At 35.3% G+C, this 25,850-nt stretch overlaps 2 protein-coding genes and 1 non-coding gene across 3 annotated transcripts; 1 reads left to right on the top strand and 2 right to left on the bottom strand.

The window, feature by feature from the left end:
* Nucleotides 1-7,493: 7,493 nt before the first annotated feature.
* On the top strand, nt 7,494-8,560 carry LOC145006331 (CASP-like protein 2A1). Its single transcript, XM_078965422.1, has 2 exons — nt 7,494-7,824; nt 7,932-8,560. Exons 1-2 carry the CDS (start codon nt 7,595-7,597, stop codon nt 8,320-8,322), a joined length of 621 nt encoding a protein of 206 aa, XP_078821548.1. The 5' UTR covers nt 7,494-7,594; the 3' UTR covers nt 8,323-8,560.
* Nucleotides 8,561-15,168: 6,608 nt separating this feature from the next.
* LOC145004699 (uncharacterized) lies at nt 15,169-18,672 on the bottom strand. The gene is made up of 6 exons (XM_078963676.1): nt 18,453-18,672; nt 17,820-18,069; nt 17,338-17,745; nt 15,931-17,251; nt 15,591-15,844; nt 15,169-15,444 (listed from the first exon to the last, which is right to left on the bottom strand). Exons 1-6 carry the CDS (start codon nt 18,545-18,547, stop codon nt 15,376-15,378), a joined length of 2,397 nt encoding a protein of 798 aa, XP_078819802.1. The 5' UTR covers nt 18,548-18,672; the 3' UTR covers nt 15,169-15,375.
* Nucleotides 18,673-18,817: 145 nt separating this feature from the next.
* On the bottom strand, nt 18,818-18,921 carry LOC145007667 (U6 spliceosomal RNA). The gene has a single exon (XR_013663040.1). It is a non-coding gene; the product is annotated as a U6 spliceosomal RNA (small nuclear RNA).
* Nucleotides 18,922-25,850: the final 6,929 nt, after the last annotated feature.

Below are 25,850 nucleotides of genomic sequence, written 5' to 3' on the forward strand. Positions count from 1 at the left end.
ATTCAAATAGCGAATAACCTAAGAGTTGGAACTTTGGTTTTTTTTTTTTCCCTTCAAATAACCTTATTTTTTTATGCGATTTGACCAATAAATTTGTTTGCCCTATTCAAAATAAGGTGATGTTATTTGTAACTATCGGTAATATTATCCTATTATGAATAGGTTAAATAATTTTACTAGTCAAAAATATGCAAATGAAAATAGTTACCTAAATATAGAAAAAAATAAAAATTCATTACTCAAAGAACTATTATGGAATGTGTGTCTTTTAGAGATATAGACTTTATTTGTATATTTAGGTTGTTAGTGTTTTTATGGATGATGATGCCATGTCCATTGATATGACCTAAAAAACATAAAAACACTGTTTGACAACTCCGCATGACTGCACAACATAGGCGCACCGTTTGACAACACCGTCCTACAACATTACATGGTAGCACAACCTAGTCCCTGACAACACCATTGATATGAACTAAACGACATGAAGTGGGTTGGCACAAGGTTTGTCCTAAGTGTCCATTGATCTAACTCTATAAATAGAACACATACCTCTCCATGATGAGGATCTTCCATTCTCAGACATGAGCTTACACTATATACATATACTTTTTCCACCAATATGGTTCTCTCCGGATAAGAGAAATCATCTCCTCATACACATCGATCTAACTTGATCTTCAAAGCCTACTATCGGGCACAATTCATGTAACATCGTAAAATTTTATATTGAATTGGGATGATAATGTACAAATATAAAAAAAATTAATAAATTCTATAGTGTGTGTTTAAGATTTATACAAATGCGACATTCGTATATCCGACTTTTAAAATCCATGTAACATCCATAAAATTCACAAAAATTTTAAACATTTTCAATCATAATAAAAACCACATTGCATTGTTTACAAAATGTTTTCAAATCATTTTTCCCATCAGAGCGTCCCAAAAATCATAACATAAGGATGATGAGCGATACGGTCACGCATTCACCTTTTCCCGATCTCCTGAAGTACCTGAAACAACAAATTGAAAACTGTAAGCCCGAGGGCTTAGTGAACTACCCCCAAAATACCAACGCCACACTGACAATACCATAACAGTAACAATCAATCAATCAACATTCATACTGGGCCATCGGCTTGACTAGACCGCCCTACCGGGCCTATAGTCTGTTTGAATCTATCCAGAGCCTTCGACATGACTGGTCCGCCACGTGGGCCTACAGTCCCCTCGGACTGCTCATAGGGTATATTAGCTTTCAGCACAAAGCAGGACCGCCTCAACCCAACCACAAACAAATAACCATGTACGCATACTATCATATACAAGCATATATATAAACATCAACATATATGTCACACTGATCATAAATCATAAAATTCTCCTATAACTAGAGTACCGATCTAGCAGGTCACTAACATACCAATCCCTATGGATCATAAGAGCATAACATACTATCCACCCCGATTCCTATCTAACAGGTCATAACCACATGTATCATACCATAACAATAATAACTAAGGGTCGGCCTTGGTGCCGTAGACCCTATCGATATAGTGAGGATAACTCATCTCGCAAATGTCGACTTGGAAGGTAAACTCTAACTCTCGGATCACTCGACACCGACCCCACCACCTATAACCATAGTTCAATGTACGCATAAGCCTTTATCCGTATAAGGTACTCCGTAACCCAATAGTCAACCCCTGATCAAGGTCCAAGTCCTCAGTCAAGGTCAACAGTCCATGTTGACCTCAACTCGCCGAGTACACCTAGTTACTCACCGAGTCCCTTAAAGCACCATCAAACTCACCGAGTTCCTTCGAATCCCGATCAGACCCTAAGGTCACCCGTCGAGTTCCCCCCTGCGACTCGATGGATGTACTCGTGAACATATTCTTGGCTAAAACTCCTCCAACTCGCCGAGTTGTTCTTCAACTCGTCGAGTCTTATGGAAATCTTCAATTCATCAGACTCGCCGAGTTGTTCAACCAACTCGCTGAGTTCAATGGCCATCTTTATGCGAATCGCCGAGTTCATTGAGTCCTCTTCCCATACAAATCCATTTTGAGCCATTTAACGACTCCAAATCACAGATCCAAGCTTCTAGGGCATGCTTATCACGTAAAGTTGCAAACTTTACGTGCATGCATGGCTTTAAAGGCTCAAAATGGCAAATCTAAGCTATTAAGGGGTCTTTATGCACAAAAGGGACATCAATCACGACTAAAGCTGCAACTTTATGCTTCTAGAATCCAAAGAGAGTCCAGATCTGAAGTTAGAACTTCAGATCTAGCCTATAGCTCATCATACCAACTTGATATTCAATGAAAAACCCTAAACTCACCCAACAAAGAAGATTTATAAGGAGAATTACGGTTTGGGTACCTTTTGAAGTTGATATCTGAGATGAGTGTTGATTCCCACACTCCAATTGCTTCAATCCTCTTCTCCTCCAAGTCTTCTCCCTCCAAGGACTCTCTTTCAAGCTTCAACACACACACAAGGCACACACACACACAAATAAGGCTCTCAAGGGTTCTTTGGAACTGTAAGGAGGTCTAAGGGAGGGTAAGGTCCCTTTAAATAGGGGTGCAAACCCCGGGAATTTGGGTTTCACTTGACAGCTCCTACTCGCCGAGTCCCAATATGGACTCGCCGAGTAGGTCACTTAACCCGCGATCCTTCTTACTGCTACTCGACGAGTAGGTAAACCAACTCGTCGAGTAGGGCCTAATCCAAAAAAAAAAAGTCATATTAACAATACCTGAGAATCGGGGCGTTACAATCCATGTATGAGTTATATAAGTTACCGATTACTGAATTTTGACGGGTTATAAAATAATATATTACATATTTTAATAAATTTTCAAGTTTACTGTTGATTAATATTATAAATTAATGTGTAAATATTTCGTAAAAGCTATTTTTTTCATAAATTATATCTATATTATGAAGGGTTCTACAAATATTTGTTGCATAAAAAAAGGTATATATTATGAAGGGTTCTACAAATATTTGTTGCATAAAAAAAGGTTTACATCTTTTAAAATATCATAAATACGTACCGACGGATGTATATAATTTATATATTATGGATTTTCTATTAGGTTGATAATATATAATACTTCATGAAGAAATATTAAAAGAACAACAAAAAGACTTTATATGTAAGTTGATAGACAAGTAGCTATGTAGTCAAATGTGTTGGACATCCTTATTAAAGGATACGTAGCTAGAAAGACATACATCAATTGGTTGAGGTGAGTAAATGTAAATTTTTCTGGGTGCATAGCAAATAAAGTCTTCTCAAGTGAAATTGTATGATGTAACAAGTCATTTATGTGAAAATGCGTTGATGCTAAAAGGTTTTAAAATATGAATTCCTAGTTTCCTTACCGTTTTACCTTTGTCAGAATTTAAGTTCGTTTATACCGTAAACTTACCAGTTTTTTTTCGGTTTTACCCTTTTTACATGTTAAGTAGGTCACATGGCTTAGGTGGCAAGCCACATGCGTGCTGACTGTGCTGAACCTGCTGATATGTCAGCCACCGCAAACTTACCAGTTTTTTTTTCGGTTTTACCCTTTTTACATGTTAAGTAGGTCACATGGCTTAGGTGGCAAGCCACATGCGTGCTGACTGTGCTGAACCTGCGTAGGTTTTGAACCGGCGACCTCCCATTTGAAATGTAGGAAACTTACCATTGAGCTAAACTATTCCTTGCTTTCATAACCTCAACATATAATATATATTACGAATACTTAAACATTTAAATATGATTTTAACAATTATTATTATTATTATTATTATTATTATTATTATTATGATGAGTGTATTTAAAGTGTTATAACATAATTTTTAATATATAAATACCTTTCGAAATGTATTTATGTTTTAAAAATGCGAAAATATGCATTTGTATTAATAATTACAAAACACAATTTGTATTCATATTGAAAATACAAAAAAAAAATACATGTTCAAACCAAATATGTATTTTTTTTATGTTTTTGCAAGCTTAAAAGATATGTATCTATATATGTTATACTTTTAAAATCGTGAAAGATGCAGTTATATATTTAAAAAAACGTTTTTAAATGTATAAATAAACCAAATACGCTTTAAAAAAATATATACCATTAAATATGTTTTTTAATCTTTAAAACGTATTTTATACCTTTATAAATATATAATTATACCTTTAAACGGTAATTAAAAATATATGTATAAACTTATAAAAAAGAAAATAATAATAGTAATAATTGTTTTTAATTTTTTTCATTAGTTTACATTATAATTATATATTACGTTTTCAGGCTATGAAACAAGAAATGTTGTTCAGCCTATTGGTAAGGGCCTTGTTCTGTGATTTAGAGGTTGTGGGTTCGAATCCCACCCACTTTATTCACCCACATGTATTTGAATTTTTGTATTAAATTAATAAAGCCAGTCAGTGCATATGTGACTGACACATCAGCAGTTTCAGCACACTCAGCGCACACGTGGCTTGCCACATAAGCAGGTGACCGACTTAACTTGTAAAAAGGGTAAATCGAAAAAAAAACTTGTAAGTTTGCGGTATAAACGAACATAAATTCTGACAAAGGGTAAAACCGTAAATTCCTAAAAAACATGAGGTTTTTTATGATATTATCCCTTTAAGAAAATGGATGTTTTGTAAAAGTAAGCATGTTAAATGTTTAGATGATTTTAAAAATGGGGAAATACTAATCTAGCCAATTATATTAATTACCTATTTAAAATTAGCCAAAAAAAACACATTAGCTAAAACAAGCCCACGAAATACTAGATAGGTTAGGGTTGACTACGGTCAACCTCCGAAAACTACTATTTCTTCGCAATGGATTACTTTTTCGTGACTCGTCTACTGTTTCGTGGTCCATTGGTCCATAGTATATAATGTATTATTTTCAGTTTAGGTTGTTTTTTCTAGGGATGTCAAAAAGTCCCGTGGGATCCCGTTCCCGTGGGGGCCCCGTCCCGTTTGGGGGATTTTTTTTAAATAATCAGGGGTGGGGATGGGGGTGGGGGCAAGGTTAACCCTCGTTTTAATTTCGGGGGCGGGGGCGGGGGTAGGCAATCCCGTCCCGAAATCCCCATGGGGACCCCGTTAATAAATCACACATATATTTATATATATTAATTATATAAATATAATAAACAATAACATGATTTTGAGCTTCCAAAATTCATCAAAAAACATGTTTTTAAGTTGTTAGTATAATTTTTTACAATGCCATAAATTTATTTTTAACATATAAAATTCTTCTATAAATAATTATTTGTTACTTAAAAAATAGCTTATTTTAGCCTAAATAACAACTTATTTTAGTCCAAAAAAAAGTAGTCAAAAATCAATCGGGGGCGGGGGAACAGGGGCAGGGGCGGGGTAATAAAGGGGATTCGGGGGCGGGGGCGGGGGTAGGAACATTGAACATTCCGGGGGCGGGGGTGGGGGCGGGGGCGGGAGATGCACTCCCCGCCCCGTTTGCCCCCGTTGACATCCCTAGTTTTTTCCTCATTTTTTCTTCCATTGTCTCCTATTTTCTCTCAATAGAACACCCGAAGAACAACGAGATACATCCATTTTTAATCAAACTTTTTACTGTATTGTTGATTATGAGTACTTATTGTATATGAGGATAACATTAAAAAAAAAAAAAAAAAAAAAAAAAAAAAAAAAAAAAAATCAAAACCGTAGGCGAAACCTACGGTGTACAGGTCTACAATGCACAAAACCATAGCTTTTTAACTCAAAACCGTAGACTTCAACCCAATGCCTAGGACTGACATGGGCTACCCCACATGGTCTTACACCCAATATCATGGGCTACCCCACATGGTCTTTACCTAGGATTGTCATGGGCTACCCCACATGGTCTTACATCCAATGCCACGGGCTCCCCCCGGGGTCTTCATGCAAAACACACGGTCACATAACATATCAAAACATAGAGTGATTGCACATATACATAACACATAATGGGCCGGCCTAGGTGCCGTAGACCCATGGGTATAGTGAGAAGACTCACCTTCGTCCGAAGAATACGAATAATGTCCTTCTAATGATCCACGACCTCCCGAACTAAATAATAACAATAATAATAAAATCAAAGATTGGTCCATAATTTATCCCAAGGAAGGGCCTAACTTTTAAACCCTACCCCAAAGGCCAATCACCATTTCTTTGCAAATGGGCCCAAAAGTCTAAGTCCAATATCCTTAACGGGCCCCTTGGCCCAATAAGGCCCAACCGATAAGTCCATGGCCCAAACCGATGAAAAGGCCTCTAACACCTCCTAAGGCATAAAGTTGCCCTGCGTATGCCCAACATACCCTTCAGCCTTAGTCTTCCTACTTAACGTCATTAAAAAAAACAGTTTTCTAGACGACATATCGTCTCGATAGATTTTTCACGCGTACCGATCCCATATTTTCCCGACGACGTGTTGTCGATATAGGAGAATGAAACCACATTGTTTTCCTTTTCTACGACACAAATTAAAAATAAATCGAAATTATTTTTTTAACACACTTTACCGACAACATGTCGTCGGCATAGGTGGACGAAAACAATGACGTCTTTATTTCTGCAAGAAGGAATATAAATAAATCAAAAATATTTTTTTAATATCTTATACTGACGAAATGTCGATGCATAGGTATTGGATATACCGCCAATTTTTTGCCCTTCCCGCCGAGTCTATACCGACGACTTATCGTCGGCATAGCGTTTGTGGTCAAAGAGAATTTGTCAAGGTTGGAAAATGTTTTACCAACGACATGTCATCGGTATAGCGTGGCTTTTTCCGACGACATATGTCGTCTGGATAAGTGTCGTCTCCATATGGTTCGATGCTTGTAGTGTATATACTTTGCTAATCATATTATAATTAATTGTTTGCGTTACTAAAACACGTAAACAAAGTTTTTCATATTTAATTGCAGAAATTTAAAAGGGGTTGGCTAAAAAGACACCCCAATTTTCCATTTGGACACCCTATTTGATTTTTAAGGTTTTTTTATTGGTTAAATTTGCATTGTTTTTTAAAAAAGTAAAATATAAATAGTTTATTATAGGTTGAATTTTAATAAAAATGTTTATAGAATGTCTAAAGATGTCAATTTAGCAACACCCTATTTAAAAACTTCATAAGTTATCAAAAACTTTAGAAAGATGCTTGCCACCAAATAAGTTTAATTTAAAAAATATTAATGTTGAGTGCTCATAATCTCATATTCAGTTCAATTCGTTATATATTTCAAACTTATTTTTTACTCACAGCCGTTTCAAGACCAAATAACCTGATAGAAGCAATCTACTACGATAGAGTTATCCATGCCTATATGATATGGTATACATGGGGAACATCAACTTCAATACAATACAATGAAAGCATTAAATGTAACAACACCTAACTTCACCTAGAATTTATACATATCATTTATTACGTATATAATGTTATGAATGATTCATTTGATGCATCATCAACACTGTCCACAGGATTCTTCCTCCGTTGTTTCTACGCAATTTGGTACACCGAAAACTGCAACTTTGTGATCAATAATGGCTGACAAGAAAGAAAAGACTAGCGTTCAAGCTACAGGAAGCTCTGAAATGAGAAGATCTCAAGAAGATGAAGTTGTAGGAGATGAAAGCTCTGGAATCCGGACGGTGGAGACTCTACTGAGGCTGTTTCCGGTAGGGTTGTGTGTGGCGGCGCTTGTGGTTATGCTTAAGGATTCCGAAACTAATGAATATGGCTCTCTTTCCTACTCGAACATCACTGCTTTCAGGTATCTTTAATTTTGCCTCTACAAAAGCAAGCTAACGATTTGAACTCACGATAGTGGTAATTAAAACTTAAAAATGGTGGGTTTTGAATGAATGTAATTTGTTGCAGGTTTTTAGTGCATGCTAATGGCATCTGTGCTGGTTATTCGCTACTCTCGGCGGCTGTCACGGCGATACCTCGCCCTATAACCATGCAACGAGCTTGGACCTTCTTCCTCCTTGACCAGGTTTTGACATACTTGATACTGGCTGCCGGTGCGGTGGCGACGGAGGTGGCGTATCTGACATACAAAGGAGATCTGACGGTGACGTGGAGTGAGGTTTGTGGAACGTACGGCCATTTCTGCAGAAGCGCGATGGCTTCGATCATCATCACTTTTATGGTGGTGATCTGCTACGTTTTGCTGTCGTTAATCTCTTCTTACAGGTTATTTAGTAAGTATGATGCTCCTGTTGGGTATCATAACAAAGGGATCGAGATTGTTGACTTTGGGAATTAAATAAGAGTGAAAACCTACCTGTGTAGTGTTTGCTTGAAGAAGAAGAAGTAGTAGTAGAAGAAGAAGAAGAAGAAGAAGAAGAAGAAGTCAAGTAGAAGAATAAGAAGAACAAAGATTTATATATATGATAATGAATGTTCTTTATGGGTTCTTGTTTGTGGCATAATTTACTTTTGAATCTTGTAAAATATTAAGTGGGAGAAAGTTATAATAAATGGTTACATATAATTCTTCGACATCCAATACATCTTTTTGTTTGATTTTCGACTAGGCCAACTAAACTAGAAAAAGTTTCAGTTTCTCTTATTCGTTTATGGTTCAAGAAAAAGAAATGAGATCGAAAATGATGGGTATTAATTCTATGTTTTTATTTTTAATGTGTCTTTCACAAAGATGCAAGAATCTCTACCTGTGGTTATAAATTTCTTCATAACTTTCCCATTTTAAGACATGATTTTGACGTTGAAGAAAATTAATTATTAAAAATTTAAAATTGGTTGTATGGAATTGGAGAGTGACTCTATTTATTAGAAAATGATTGATTGGTTAGTACCAAACTAATAATTAAATCTCGACAAATTTTAACAAATAGACTTTATTATTTGTGTTTATGGTTTTAAAATTGTTCCTAAAGAAGTCATTATGAAAAAAAATTACATGAATTATGAAAAAAAAATTACATGAATGATCTATTTCTGACAAAACTTATCACACATTAGTCTTATTGGAGAAAAATTCGCACAAATGATCATTGTGCGTTTGTGACTAACTATTGGCAAACTTTGTTAAAATTTGTTGTTAAACCCATATAAAATTATATTTTTACCCTGATTTCAAACTTCCTTCGTTCATCAACAAGATTAGGTAGGTGGGTTTGGGAAGAGTGAAAATGTGGGTCTAGGGGTTTTGAACTCACTGGTGGAATTCTAGAAAGAGAGGGTGTGAGGTAGGCATGTGAGCCCATATATATATATATATATATATATATATATATATATATATATATATATATATATATATATATATATATATATATATATATATATATATATATATATATATATATATATATATATATATTAGTTTGTAACCTGTGGAAACCACGGTGTAACAATCCGAATTCCAGGTTAGTTTTATGGCCCTTCTATTTTGGAGGGTTGGCATTTTTAGTCCCTTGAAATTGAAAAGATGATTTGGTGAGTACGCTGGGTGTACTGGGGCGTACGCCGCGCGCACTCATGCGCTTAATTCATACGCATGTTCATTCGGGTACGCTGGGCGTACCCAAGGTTACGTCGGGCGTAACCGGCCTAGATGTAAAACCCTAAATTGTGGCTTGCTCTATAAAAGGAACATGTAGTCCCTTGCCCTAGCCACCATACACCCTTGAGAGAACCCTTGGAGAGCTGAGATTCGTGCTTTAGCTTGTGTGTGAGTTTTTGAGCTTGAAGTTGTCTTTTCAAGGTGAAGAAGGAGAAGAGGGAGCCATTGTTGAAGCTAGAAGTTGAAGAACGAGTATAGATCTGAGTTCTACAGTGGTTGGAGATCCTTCCTGAGGTAAAAAGCTCAAAGCTTTCCTTGTTCTTCATAAGTTTTGCTTCTTGGACCATTTGTTAGGGTTTTGGTTCAAAGTTGGAGACTTTATGTGCAAAGAGTCTCCATAAGCTTAGATCTGACCTTTTCTAGTGTAAAATGTCTTAAGGAGTCATAAAAATCGAGTCTTGGATGTGGGTCTTATGGCATGCATGGGTTATAGTCTCATTATGGAAAGAGGAAAGGTGTTTTGAGCACAAAGTGATCTTTACAGCCATGCAAAGGCTTAAAGGTTCCAACTTTATGGTTTAAGACATATTAGAGGGGTCAGATCTGAAGTTTGGATGCAAGTCTTAATCGTTTAAAACCTGAATATGCTGAACAAAGAAACTGGGCATTACGATGGGCGTAATCCCAGTACGCGCCGCGTAAGGGGTTGCGTACCCCGTTCTGGAAGGCAAGAGTACGCCCCACGTACAGGAGCTAGTACGCCCCGCGTACAGCTTACTGTTGACCTTTAGGGTTTTTAGTCAACATGTGGACTTTTGGGTCAGGGAGGGGTAAAATGGTCTTTTACCCTTCTGTGGAATTTTAGAAGGAATATAGTATACCCTTGAGAGCCGTTAATGATTTAGAATGATTATTTGATGTGATTAGGCGAGGCTAGGTTGAGGTTACGAGATTCAGAGATATCAAGCACGTGAGACTTAGACATCATACGATGTGAGTCTTCTCACTATACTGTACCTGGAAGGGTACCTCTGTGTGACGGAAGGTCTGGTATGCTATAAGATATATGCACTGTATGTTAAGTTGTCTGTTTTGTATGCGATATGTATGATATGCTTGATTTGGGCCGGAAGGCATTATGTTATGGGCCGGAAGGCATTATGATGTACACCGGAAGGTCAGGGAGTTATGGACCGGAAGGTCGACGTGGGTGGGACCGGAAGGTGTACCGGGTCGAGACGGAAGTCCCCTGAGACACATGGACCGGAAGGTCATGGCCTGGAAGGGTGTATGTGTGTAAGTGGTATATTGGGGAACTCACTAAGCATTTATGCTTACAGTTGTTATGTTATGTGTTTCAGGTACTAGTAAGGACCGAAGGAAGGCGTCGGCATGACTCGTACACACACACACGCAGATGGATTTGGATTTATTTGATCTTGGGATTTGATATGTTTTGTATTATGATTATGATACATTGGATTTTTATGGTTGATTTGGAAGAAATTATGTTTTTAAGAAATGAAAATTTGTTTTGAGAAATTACGTTGTTACACACGGTTATACAATTAATTAAATTTTTAAAATAAAAACTAAAAATTATTAATCAATTATTTTAAATAAATTATTAATTAAGAGATTTTTTTAGTTATATAAATTTTAATCATTGATTTAAATATATATGTAAAATTATATCACTTTATAATTTGTATATAGTTTATTTTAATTTTTATTTTAATGTTATTAATTTAATGTAATTAGAGTGGGAAATATAAATTTTGAAATTTAAAATGGAGAATCAATAGGTTTACAAATTGCATGCATTAATTAGGAGATATAATATGGGTTTTCCAGTTCTTGGACCGGTACAAGTTTGCATGGCTATGGTACAACTTGTAAAAACGCATTTTTGGGTTTGATACAACTCGTTAAAATGAATATATTGTTGGGTTTGATACGTTATAACTCATTAAAATGAATACTTTTTTGGATATGATATGGTACAGCTCGTAAAAATGAATATGTTTTCGTTTCTTGTGCCATTTAGACCGCTCAAACTTTGATTGTTTATATTTTATACCATTTTTTGAATGATTGTAACATATTTAATATAACACCAAAAATAAAAAAAAAATTATAGTTTAAACTCAACTACAAACTCTAAGTTAAACATTGGAAAAAACGCATGTCGATTCGACTTAAAACAAATAATATATGCTTAAAGAATTTTACATAATACAAAAGTTTAAATTTCTTGCTGAAAAGCTGAAATATTCCAGCTTTGATATCTCATCTTTGAATAATTGTAACTCGTCGAATATAACACCAAAAATAAAAAATAAAAAATTATAGTCTAAAATCATCCACAAATTGTAAATTACACTTTAGAAAAAACCGCATATCAATCCGATTTAAAACGAATTCAGATTTGATATTTCATCTTTAAAGAATTGTAACTCATCGAATATAACACCAAAACAAAAAAATTATATTCTAAAATTATTTACAAACTCTAAATTACACGTTGGAAAAAATCGTATGTCAATCCGACTTAAAACGAATGAGATATACTTGTTTAAAAATTTTCACAGAATATAATTTTTTTTTAAATAAGCCGGTCCAAAACTGGTTTTTACCGGGAACCGGACGGACTGGACCGGTTTTGCTCAAATTTTAGAACCGAGAACCGACCCGGGGGTCCAACAAACAGTCTAATCTAGTCGGGTCTACAGATCCAAATGCTCACACCTATACCACAGGAACCATTTTTGTAGTTTTGTCTACATAAAAAATTAATCTAGTTAATTTTGACAAAATTTCACAAATGATCCTTATAATTTAAAATTGTCCCCAAAACGGTCCTTATAAAACTTTTTGCATGATCGGTCATTTTCGACAAAAGTTAGCACACCAATGGTCCTTATGTGTAAGGTCATCTCCAATGGGAGATTTAATGGGGAGTTTAATCTCATTGAACTAAAAATCTCCATTATGGAAAAATGACTAGTATTCAATGAAATGGGGAGTTCAATCTCTATTGAAATCTATATTCTCTTTCCTCACACACACACACACACACACACATATATATATATATATATATATATATATATATATATATATATATATATATATAATTTTTTATTTTAAATTTTTAATTAATGTTAATTTTAATTGTAGTTTTTAATTTTTAATTTCATGTTAATTAACTTTTTAAAAAATAATAATAAATAAAAAGAAAATGATAAATAATATGACAATTCATTAAATTGTATAAAGTTCAATGGAGTGTAGAGTTTAATGGGTAAAATTGTATAGTGAGTGAAATTTACATGTATCAATCCATTAAACTCATATGAGTTCAATACATTGGAGATGGTCTAACGTCTATTAGAGAGAAACAGTAAATCCCCAAAAGGACCATGTGTGAAGTTTTCTGAAATTTCGCATAATGACCATTTGTGAAGTTTTATAAAAGTCTATTAAGTTTTATATTAGTTATCATAAATCAAATAAAAAACATAAATAATGTAATACTTGTATAAATAAAAAAATAGAAACTTATAGTTTTAATCAACATGCAAATATATTTTATTTAATTACTAAATTGGTTTGATTAAAAGTTAAATCCGAATAGATACAATAAAATTCTATTAATTTGATATATATATATATATATATATATATATATATATATATATATATATATATATATATATATATATATATATATATATATATATATTGATATTTTATTTGATAAGATCATTTACTTTTATTACATTTTGAATATATTTTTTAATAAAAGATATAAAGTTTTCAAAGCAAAATTGATAAACCTCGTATAACTAATAATAGAATATGTTGGGTTTTGGGATACAAACAAAGCACAATGGAAGCAATACAAATAAAACAATCCCGGAACTCATGAGAGGATCCAAATTCAACCAATCTTAAGCAACAAAACATAATCGTAGAAAGATAGGAATCATACCCTTGAAGAAGCTATTTTGATGTTTTTTGGTTGTTTGGTTGAAAAATGAAATTGAGAATATGATAAAAGGGGGTGTTGGGTGTTGGTGGTTTGTATTTATATTGAAAGAAAATCGAAAATGACACTGTAGCACAACCAAATTTTATATTAATCTTTGATTGATCATCAAAGTTTTTTTTTTTTTGGCATAATAGATCCCTAAAATATCATTTTACTTGTTAAATAGGGAAAAAATGAGATTTTTATCCCGGTTTCACTGCTTATGCTTAATCTATGTGGCTTTTTCTTTAGTTTTCGCAATAAAAAATTAAAACATTAGCTACATGGCTTTTTGCTTATTCCCCCATAATTGAAACACTTTCATCTTCTTTACATAGAAGACACTTCTTCAATTGATCCATTTTGAAGTGATTTAGCTTTTGTATTCTTCGATTTTCACACAAATCAAACCGTTTTAGTGATGTTGATTCGTTGATTTCAATAGTGCCTTCTGATATTCATCGGAACAAATGGAAAAACATACTTCAACACAACAGCACTTGTTCATGTGTTAAAACCCTTCCCCAAAAGTCATGGCCCAGTCGTCAGAATACAGAAGCTAAATATCAGAAAACGGTTTCTTCCCACCACCATAATCGCTTCTTCTCCGTTCAAATCTCCATCTTCATATTCTTCGTTAATCGTTCACTCTCTCTTGGTTAGAGGATGAAGGTGGAGTCGACTGTAATGATCGACTTACAAAATACAAACCAGAGGTCCGGAACTGCATCAGTTCTTCACAACCCGGTAAAAACATCTAGAAACACATCTATAGAAAAAATCTGGTACCAGCTGGCTTGTTATTGGGCTCATCTTCAAAACTCGATTTGTATATGGATTTTAAGCTTCTATTTCGGTAGAGCTTCATGCTCCTGGTTAATTTGATCTGATATTCAGATTTGACAAGCTTCATGTTCCTGGATTTCAGTTTTGAAGATGACCCCAAGCTTCCGAAAATTCAAATTTTACAATTTTTGTCTTCTCTTTTTCATCAACAAGCTTCGGTTTCTTTTCACATTTGACAAACATCATGTTCCTAAATTTCAGTTTTAAAAATAAACCTAAATAATGAAAATCCAGATGACCTCTTGATCTTCATTATTTTGATTCATCTTTAAAACTGAAATTCAAGAACATGATGTTTATGAAATGTGGAAAAAAAAAACCAACAAACGAAGTTGTTGTCTAAGAAGTGCAATATAATCAGTACAATTTATTTAACGATTTGTTCTCTTAGTGGGCAAGTGGAGAGACATTTATATTCATTGCTTACTTTGTGTTTCAAATTGGTTCTTCGTTGGTTTGTTAATTGAACAATTTGATGTATATTTTAAAGGTTTAATTTATAAAGTATTGATAATAATAATAAGAATATTTACTTTTTAGATTTATGAATAAGAACCATAAGTGAGATACGATAGTACTCGTGATGTTTATACTATAAATGTTAATTTTCAACTTAAAAATAGATTCATTAACATGCACGATTAATTAAAGCATATCAAGGAAACCAACAAACTTCACTATATGTATGAACAAAATCGTGATCATTTTCAGAAAACACCACATTATATAAAGTAAAACAGAATTAATTATCCTACCTAAAACAGAGTCCACTTTTATATATCTATAAATCACAAACAATCCCTTCCACATGGATTTAGAACATATTATTATCACCACAAGAAAGAAAGGAAGAAAAATATATATAATTAACGAAAGTTGATAACAAAAGTTGATAGAAAATTGATAGAAAATTAGTGACCATGGCTTTTGTTGAAGGAATGTCGCGCCTTGAGTTTTCTACCAGAAACTTGATGATCATCCTTCAAAAAAAAAACGTAACCTTTGTAATTAATTATTTCTAACAAATAACAATATTCATCGATTTTATCATAATTCATAATACAATAATACATTAAGCGCTTAATTCAAAAAAAAAAAAAAAAGTAATAGTTTAGAACTTACATACCTTGTAAAGAGAAGCAGCTGATTCAGATTCAAGGGTCTGATTGGGTTCAGGCCCTTGAAACCCATCCAAAGCATCTAAAGTCAACTGCCACCCACAACCACCACCAATTGAGGTGGAGGTGGAGGTGGGTCCCACCCCCACCTCGACCCCTGCTGCTGCAACATTCCCATTAACCCAAGGACAGAAGAAATTATGATGCTTAATTGGATCAAACTCCACTGCTTCTTCAAAGTTGCTTTCCCCATTTGGAGGCCCTAAATACCAATATATATATATAAATAAAATAAAATAAAAAGATGAAATGTTCAATCATTTTTTAACAGAATAAAAGGACTCTAACCTAGCCCATTTGAAGGAGGGTAATTTGGGAATCCAAATTCATCATTAGGAGACGATTTTCCCACCTGCATCACTTCATCTCTAGAAGCTTCAAATCCAGAACAAACAACCGCATTACACGAAAGAGAAGGATGAGAAAGATTCACATCACTATCTTCTTGACTCTCGGTGACAAAATTACCAGTTTGCCCTTGGTTCTCAGTCACACCAGTAACCACTTCTATATCACCAACAACACTTCCACTTCTATGAATCAACCCATCCGACCCCTGAATCTCAGCTTCATGACTCACACCCATTCCCACACTTCCCCCTCCACTAATCGCAAGGGTAAAACCGTCTTTTCCATGACCCATAGCGTTCAAAACCTCTTCATCGTTTGTACTATTTTGCCCCTGGTTATCCGGGCTTTTAACACCGGACACCGAAGGGTAATTAACCTCATCTCCTCCTACATATCCAGGATGATTTTCAACACTCTCCATTGAGTCATTATCATCATCACTATGACAAAAAGTGTCCATTGCTATAACAGATGAAGCTCTTGCTGAATCTTTATTGGAAGGAGGAAGGGCATTTCTGTCAATATCAAAATACGAAACCCGGCTGGGACCCGCACCAGATGAGTAGTCCCGTTTGTAAGACCCGGACCCACGTGCCCGTTTACTATCGTTGACTTCATCAGCATCTCGGTCAATGACAACACCTTCAATGCTATCTGTATGGGGAATAATCCCCTGTGGTCTATCCACTGTGCTCCCACCTTCATCTACATTTCTTTTGTTTGGACCCCGGGATTCATACGAAGCTGCCCGACCCCCGACCTCGCTGCCCGCAGCCTGCCCGAGGTTTTGATCTTGGTATAAGTCTGATAAGGGTCTTTTTTGAGATAATCCACTTCCCATTGTAAGATTTAAATCCATTCCTGTAGTTGCAGCTTCATCAATGTCTTCTGTTTGTTGTTCAGCTTCAAGTTCAACCCATCCACTGATTCCACTTGCTGCACTTATTCCACGTGTGATTACAATCTTTTTACTTGTTTCAGGGACATCGATGTTGTTAGGGGCAAAACGGGAAGGACGATTTACATGAATGAAGTCCAAGATTCTTACTGTGGCCCCACATAAGCTGCAATCCAATAAGGGTGATCTTGTTTCCTTCTTTGAAGAATCTTCAGATATTGTTTTCTTGTTAGTGTTATGATGTTTATCCGGATTAAAAGAAGCACCATTTTTAGCTGATTGAGCAGAATGTTCTTCACAGTCTTGTACATTTGGAAGCCACCTTGGCTCCCACCCACAAAGGCTTATCAACTTCTGTGCCTAAATATAGAAAAAAAAAAAATTACAAGTTTTGATAGAATGAATCGCTTTTAAAACAGAAGAAAATGTACATGTATGTGTCTTACACGTGAATATATGCATAACACGTCTTTGGTGTTTTCCATATCAGATTGAAGAAGAAACCGATCGATTTCTGGACCTCTTGAAACCTTCATTTGGTCAAGTGCTGAAGTGGCCACAAGGGGTAGAAATGGAAATTGAAGAAGTCCATCACATCGGTCTTTGTAACCTCCTACTAAAGCTGATGGAGGGGTAGGAGGGAATTGGACTAAGCTTTCAGAACAGCTATTTCCTCTCCATGGACAAGTGACATTGTGTCCTTCATCGAGTTGATTGCTAAAATCTTCATCGCAAGGGGTAGAAATGGAATCTGGTGCATTATATTTCAAGTTTGCACCACAAGACTCGCATTGGATTTTATCAACATCCACATTCACCCAACCTCTCCTAGCACAGGAAAGGGAACTAGCAGCCTATAGGAAAGAAAATTAAGATGGAACGTATGAACTACAAAAGCATAAAATGTAAAAGGAGTTGAATTCAAAACCTTTGGTTTTCCAAACCAATTTGCAGGTCTGAATGTGGACAATCTTCTTAAAAGATCACCCCTTTCCCATGGTCTACATGAAGGTTGAGAGGAGCCAAGAGCTGAACCATGGGCACTTGTACTCAATGAGATCCACATAGGCTGTGAACTAATGCGAGATAAAGAACCTGCTTTGGATCCCTGACCATGACCTAACCAATCTGTACTTCCACCATTGATGGCAACAGCAGGTGATGATGCCCCAGCCGAACTGATAAAAAATGTTGCTAAATTAATATGGGAACAAAATCTAGTTATGTTGGTAGAACTGGAATAGGTGAAAGTGTAACATCGATTAAGACTATCAATTATTGAGAAGTTCCCAATTAAGCTAGATGCTTAAACTTATATCGAAAATTGAAAATTGAATGGAAAATGTAAACCATTAATGACTATAGAGATTGGGAAACAAACGATCAATAAAAATCTCCGAAATCGCTATTTTTTTAAAAACGATAATTCACGACTCGGGCTTTAAACAATTCAAAAGCGCATTGTATGTGGGTAAGCTTTCTGCAAGTGAAACGAAGTCGAATTGGAGCTATGTATGAGTGAAATTTGAACAAATGAATACAAAATTAGGGTTAGGTTTACCTTGCAGCAGCAGTAGGAGGAGGAGGAAGAGGAGGATGAGGAGAATTGGGGGAAAGGAATGGGTCCCCCGATGAGCTAATTCCTTCTTCCCTCATTGATTCTTTCGAGGATTTCCTTGACACACAGAGAGAGGCAGAAGCACTCGATACTCTTTCTTGGCGTCGTCTTGTCGTTTCTGTTTGATCAATAAAAACTGAAGCAGCTGCTATATTGTATTGGATCGTAGTCTACTACAAGTACGAGATTTTGTAGCTCCCCGATGCACGTGAATCGTGCGTGATCGTGTAGATATACATTGACTATTTTAATTTTGAAAGGTCTAAACAAATGTTACGCTAGATTATAAAAAAATATATATATTTTAGTTTTTTTTAGATTATTTCTAGATTTGTGCGTGTCATCCTTGCGCAGGGTCATGCTAATCTTCTCTATATCGTTTCAATTTTATCGGATGGCCCCACTAATAGTCTATGTGCTTTGTGTATTTCGGGTGTTTGCTTTCTAAGTATTTTTCTAACTTTGGAATTGTGCTTATCACTTTTCTTTTTAATTTATGTATCATTTGTTTCCTATTTACATTTCCAAAAAATAAATTGGGTTAATAAGACTAATGGGAGTCGACTCGCCATGAAAGCTCGCTACAGTCGCCAAACATGTTGAACACGGCTCGCTACCTTATATGCGCTATACATTTGGCGAGAAGATAGGTATGGTGATGAACGAATTTGATTGGTGGGAGTGAGGTTTGACCGGATTGCACTTCTTAACCCAATCGAATTTAATTGTTGAATTTATTGTTGGTATTAATTTCAACAGCTTATTTACCAACTTTCATTTAAAAAAACGTTTTTAATAAATAAAAAATAAGTATTCAACTAATATAAATCAAACCACACTCTCAACTATTTGCACACATAAAATATCATATCTCTCTTACACACTCTCTCGGTTAAGGAAAAATGTATTCATCTCAAACAAATAAATATCCCCAAAAACCAACAAAAAGAAAGTTTCATATCTTCCATCACTAAACATTCCACCTCCAAACACTTAATCATCAAACCTTCCATCATCAAACATTCTATCACCAGTATGTTATCGACCATCATTTGATCAGTCAATTCACTCTCCCGCTAGCTATTATTTTCCTACAATGGCTTCGTAAATATTTCCATTTAATATGTTCTCTTCTCAACCAACGAGATTTTACCACAACCAATCTCAACCAACACTTCGCCCAAATGTGGATCTTGATCTGTTTAAAACGGTTCAAAAAACTCAATTCTTTTCTCAACCTCAACCGCAAACTAACTTTCAATCCCAACCACGTCACTTACTGGATGAGGCAATTGATTCTTCTGATGAAGGCCTCGTTGAAGATCTCGTTAAAAAATCATTTCAAGAGCCCGAAGTCGAACCACAAGCACAAAAAAAGGAAAAGGGAGGGCTCCATGTAGAGGGTGGATGGATGATGAAAATAGGGCACTAGCTCAATCATAGCTAGATGTGTCGTAGGAACCGATCCACAACAACGACCAAGACTCAATAACTTTCAAAGAAAAAATTTGGCATAACTTTGGACATTGCATGAAAAAGAAGAACCGCAACCCCGATTCACTTTACTCCAATTGGAGGACCGCCAACTGAGCCGCAATGGAGTTCAACGGCATATACATGAACGCGATCAAAACCCCCAAAGCGGTGCAACTGAGTTGGATGTCATGGGTAAAGTTCGAAAGATTTACAAGGTGAAAGTCTGAAGAGCTTTTGTCAATGAGTCGTTTTAGGGAGTTGTGAAGGCCAATCGAAAATGACTAGCTCTAAAAAGTCTTGATGATTACGTGGGGATGTCTAAACGGAGCAAAATTTCGGAGTCAACAGACAGTATATTTTTGATGCGCATATCGAAGGGATTAACCTCAACAACGACGGTCTTTATGAAGTTCCAACTCACCCTATAGGACAGGACAAAGCAAAAAGAAAACTAAAAGAAGCACAAAGTTCATCAACTGACATAGAGGAGATAAGGAGCGACATCAAAGGGTTTGACGATAAGCTTGAGGATTTTTTAGAATTGGGAAATATAAAAGAAAGGAACCATGCGTTAAAGCTTTACTTAACCCCAGCAGAAAACTTGTCCGAGGAGGCTCATTGGATTTTTAACAATGCAAAGCATGATCTTGCTAAAGAATACAACTGGAATAAATCGTAGTATTTTTATGTATTAGATACAATTTTAATTTATGTTTTTCATCTAGTATTAAGTCGTGTTTTAGTTTAGTATTTAAGAAGTAAGTCTTGTTTAAATTTTTAATCGTATTTTATGTTAGAAATTAATATAACATTTTTTATTTAAATATTATATGTTTTTCCAGAATTTATGGAGCACATTTAATTTATAATAATTTAATTTACAAAAACAAATATATTAATTACATCATCTTCATTTTCAAATAAAAATCCTAACTATATTATATTATAACATTTAAGTGCTTTTTAAACTTACTATCGAAAAAAGCTAATTAATTATTATTTTATGTGCATTTTCTTTCTCTACTTAGTTCTTTAATTACTTATCTACGACCATAAAAAAGTGTATGGTATTACATGCATTCATGATTGGTAGATGGCATTTATGATTAAAACTTGATATATTTTTAGTTTATGTTAACATTGAAAAAAATACAATAAATATTTGTTTATCAACAACATATTAATACAGTTTTATGACATTAATAGCATTTTCTTAACTTTGTATCATCAAATGATGTCGGTCTATATTTTGTATGGACTAGTATATAGTATATTTATTTAATTATGGGCTTATTTAATCATATATATGAATTTTATATGTTTTATTTAATTGCTATTAATATATACTGAAACATTACTTATTTGTTTTGTAGTATTAAACAAAAAATTATAAAGCAATAAACAATATTTATAAACGTCATGATATGATCATATAAACAAATATTTACTGTAAAACCTCTTGAATGATAAAAAAAGACAATCATGAATGGCAGATGACATTTATGAAGAAAACTTATATCATCACAACCACCATTAATTTTGTAACATCTTGAAATTTTCAATAAATATTTAACTTTTCAAAACAACCTATTTACTAAAAAAGTATTTACAAAAATCATTGTTTCTAAAACATTATTTAAAAATCGAAACCGTTTACAATATAGTTTTCAAAACATTTTCATTATCGAAGTTTCTTAGAAATCATAAGTTCCAAAAACATGAGGATGTGTACGGTCACGCCTTCACCTTTTCACGCTCCACTGAAGTATCTAAAACCATAAACCTAAATTGTAAGCACGAAGCTTAAAGAGTTATCCCAAAGTATCAATCACAACAATAACACATACACAAACAACATACTATGGATCCAATCATCATCGGAATGGAATACCCTCATGCCCCTTTAACAATCGGGTTGGAATGCCAACATACCATGGGTCCAATTAACCATCGGGATGGAATACCATTAGGCCCCTCAACCATCGGGTTGGAATGCCAACATACTATGGGTCCAATTAACAATCGGGTTGGAATACCCTCAGGCCCCTCAACCATCGGGATAGAATGTCAACATACTATGGGTACAATCAATCATCGGGTTGGAATGCCCTTGCCTATTAGCTTACGCACAAAGCAGAGAAGCATCAGCCACCAATCACGCATGTGCACGTATAACAAATAATCATATAACATTCTACAACCAGTCAAACAGATCTAACATATCGCATAGCATAGTAACATCCTATCTACCAGGATACTGATCTGACATATCATAACAACATAGCAACATCCTATCTACCAGGATACCGATCCAACAGATCATAACAATGTAACAACATACATAACGGGATATCAATCCTATGGACTGGTGCCTTTGACCCGAAAGTACAGTGAGGAAAACTCATATCTTGATCTGATCCATAGCTGATGAGGTCCCGACTCCGAATCTCAGCTCTAACCAATACCTATCCATCCAAATGACCAATAACCATCAAAATCCCAAAATACCCCCTCAAGGTCAAACTTGGTCAAAGTCAACTGTCAATGTTGACTCCAACACGCTGTGTTGCCTTGCAAACACGTCGTGTTCCTTCCGCATCCAAACAGTCGGGAAAACCCCAGCCAACACGTCGTGTTGACTTGCAAACACGCTGTGTTTTCCAGAGTTCCTACAGCTTAATCCATTAAGTTGCTTCCTTAGATTCCAACTTTATCCTCTGGGGCTACTCCAAAAGGTCCAAAACCCATCTATAAGGCTAGAAGATGAAATGATTTAATCAATAAGCACTCAATCCTTAAAGTTGATGCCCAATAATTTCCAGTAGAGGTTTCTAGCACTAAAACCACCCCAAAGCTCATACAATCAAATATACAGACTAGCACGCAATACTAAAGCTCATACAATCATGCACATAAAAGGAATTTATCATATCATATAATATTACGCAGATCCTTAGCCATAATCTAGCATGCAGTTCTCATGTTCATATCATATATCATAACAAACATGTATTGGTATTTTGGGAACCACTTACTTGAGCTCGACCGATTGCACACATCACACCCCTTTATTTGATTAGAAGTCCCTTTTTAGTTAAATGTTTATTTTACATAAAAAAAAATCACCAAAACCTCGGTTTGAGTTCAGGCACACCCGAGAGTATGCCCGAATCCCTCAAACCAATGCTCTGATACCAACTTGAAACATCCGAAAATCCAGGGTAAAATTTTCATTTTTATTATAGTCAAAACACTAATGAAAACTTATCCAAACATTAAAAAGCATTTCAAATAAAACAATATTCAGAGTTCATTCCCAAAGATCACATATTGCGGAAAATGCGGGTGTATGCGTTGCGATCATCCCGAATTCTCTTATTTGAAAATTGGAGTACCTGAAACAATAAATTAAAAATCGTAAGCACAAAGCTTAGTGAGTTCCCCAAATATTACATACCATACATATCCAACGAACCATACAAGTCATACATAACCATGAGCCATACATACCATTCATATATCATAATCAATAAGAGTGTTATGTGCCAACCATAGTCTTGCCATTGTGCCACGAGCCGCCTCATGGTGTTTCTTCCCAGGCCGGGGGCCACAACCCTGGGTCTTACAGACAAGTGCCAGGAACCACCTCCTGGTCTTCCATGCAAGCATCACAAATACAACTAGCATATAAACTACATTACTTAACTAATTACTTGTTAGAGTTTCGACTCTGGTCTTGCATACAGTGTGTCATGAGTTACCTCCTGGTCTTTCATACATAATGCCAAGGGCTAATCCCCAGGTCTTCCTACAATACATAAGCTAAATAAGCCGGCATTGGTACCTTCGACCCCTAAAATAGTGAGGAGACACACCTCAAATGCTGAAGCTCACTGCAATAAATCCTTAGTTGATGCCCTAACAACTCCTCGAGCTAACAATACCAAAATATCACCCAGTTAGAAATTGGGTTCCAAACCATGATCCATAATCCATAATTGGGGTAAAATTACCATTTTACCCCTAGCCTAACAAGATTCAAAACTAAGGCCCAAGCCCAAATCCAACAAGATCCTAAACCACAAAATCCATGAAAGCTTTTTAATGGCCCAATTTTACAAATTGGACCCAATCCCATACGGGCCTTACCCCAGGCCCATATTTTACAATTCAAATTACCTCAAACACCCCTTGGGACAACTTGGTCAAAGGCATAAGTCAAAAGTCAAAGTCAATGCTCCGAGTTGACTCAACTCGCTGAGTTCCCCCATTAATCAACAACATCATGAAAAGTTGATCCAACTCGCCGAGTTTCCCTTTTAGACAGCAGAATCAGGAAAAATCATTATGTTGGGTATATTGTGTTGCGTCAATGGGATTTTGTATGGTTTATTTTGTAAACGGTTTGGGCCTATCCTCCCATATTTAATTCTAGGGTTAGAGTATTTACGGTCCATGCTTGCATCTTATTTTATCAACTCTGATATTATTCTGTAACCCTAATCACGCCTCTACAGTAGCAATTCTTTGTCGAGTTCTTATGAGGCGTGACTTTTAATCATTCAACATATTTTGAATCATCATTGTGTTCTTTACTTTAATATGTTTGAATCTAAACGATCTTTTCAAGGATACATCCTAACAATTGGTATAAGAGCAGGAGACTGTGTAATAAATATGCATCTCTTCTGTTTATGAGCTTTTAGGGTTTCCGTTAATATTGGATCTGGATTAACGATCACCACAATGTTCTTGACATTGTTTAGAAAATTCAATATTACCCTAAAGCTGCTTTTGTTTTACACATCTGATTCTTAACAGGTTTTAAAGATCTTATCATCATGCAACACGACGATTCTCACTTCAACTTTATCAATCTTTCAAGCAGCATTGGATCGACCACTAGCATCCCAATTCTCTTTCCTAATGAATATGAAGCATGGGTGCTTTACTTCAAAGATTATGTTCTTGGCCTAGAAGATAATGGATACCTAATATGGGAGGCTATAACTCTTGGACCGTTTGTTCATACTGAAAGCAAAAGAATCATCAAAACTCAAAAATACTACAACAAACTCCTTCTCGATATCAAGGATGTTCCTCAAGATGAAAAGGAAAAACTAATCAGCAATGTTAAGGCATTGAGGATCATTCGATTTGCCTTGCAAGATGATACTTTTCGTCTGGTCAGTTCCTATGACGCTTCCAAAGCCATATGGGATCGACTTAAGGAACTCTACTCAACAAATGCAGATCTTGAGCACTCAACACAAACACTCTTGCTTTCAGAGTTTGGTGCCTTTTCCCAAAAGGTTGAAGAGAGTTTAAGTCAAACATTCAATCAATATAATCATCTTTTGAGAAGAATGGTGAAACATGGCATTGGATGTGAGTTAATCGAACAAAAGGTCATGTTTATAAATGGACTTCGATCAAAGTGGAAGGCAATGGTGTCTACAGTTAAGGCACATGAGCAGTTCAAAAACTATACACTTGCCAAGCTTGTTGGTATCCCTAGTTCACACGAAGATGAAGTGACTAAAGAAGCAAAAGTTGTCTCAGGAATGGGTTCATTGGCCTTTTTTTCGAAGGGTAAGAAGATAGCTGAAGAGGATGATTCATATTTTGAGCTTTCTGAATGCAAACTCTCTAAAGAAGAGTTTGCTATGATGGTTTCGCAACCCAAGAGATTCGCAAAGAAAACCTTCAACCATAACAGGAACCGAAATTGGCAAGGCAGTTATAGCTCTGAAAAAGGTGAAAGAAGAAAATGTGAACGATTCGCGTAAGGATGAAGACAAGAAAGAAAAGAAGCTCATGGGGGACTCTGGATATGATTGCAACTATTGTCATGGCAAAAACCAC

This window comes from Lactuca saligna, chromosome 7 (genome assembly GCF_052625555.1).
Source record: "Lactuca saligna cultivar CGN05327 chromosome 7, ASM5262555v1, whole genome shotgun sequence".
NCBI lineage: Eukaryota > Viridiplantae > Streptophyta > Magnoliopsida > Asterales > Asteraceae > Lactuca > Lactuca saligna.

Coding starts and splice junctions, on each gene's coding strand:
- LOC145006331 (XM_078965422.1), top strand. CDS start 7,595: ATGGCTGACAAGAAAGAAAAGACTAGCGTTCAAGCTACAGGAAGCTCT. Junction 7,825..7,931: donor TCGAACATCACTGCTTTCAG/GTATCTTTAATT, acceptor AATTTGTTGCAG/GTTTTTAGTGCATGCTAATG.
- LOC145004699 (XM_078963676.1), bottom strand. CDS start 18,547: ATGAGGGAAGAAGGAATTAGCTCATCGGGGGACCCATTCCTTTCCCCC. Junction 17,252..17,337: donor TGTTATGCATATATTCACGT/GTAAGACACATA, acceptor TTCTATATTTAG/GCACAGAAGTTGATAAGCCT. Junction 15,445..15,590: donor CAGCTGCTTCTCTTTACAAG/GTATGTAAGTTC, acceptor TTTTTTTTGAAG/GATGATCATCAAGTTTCTGG.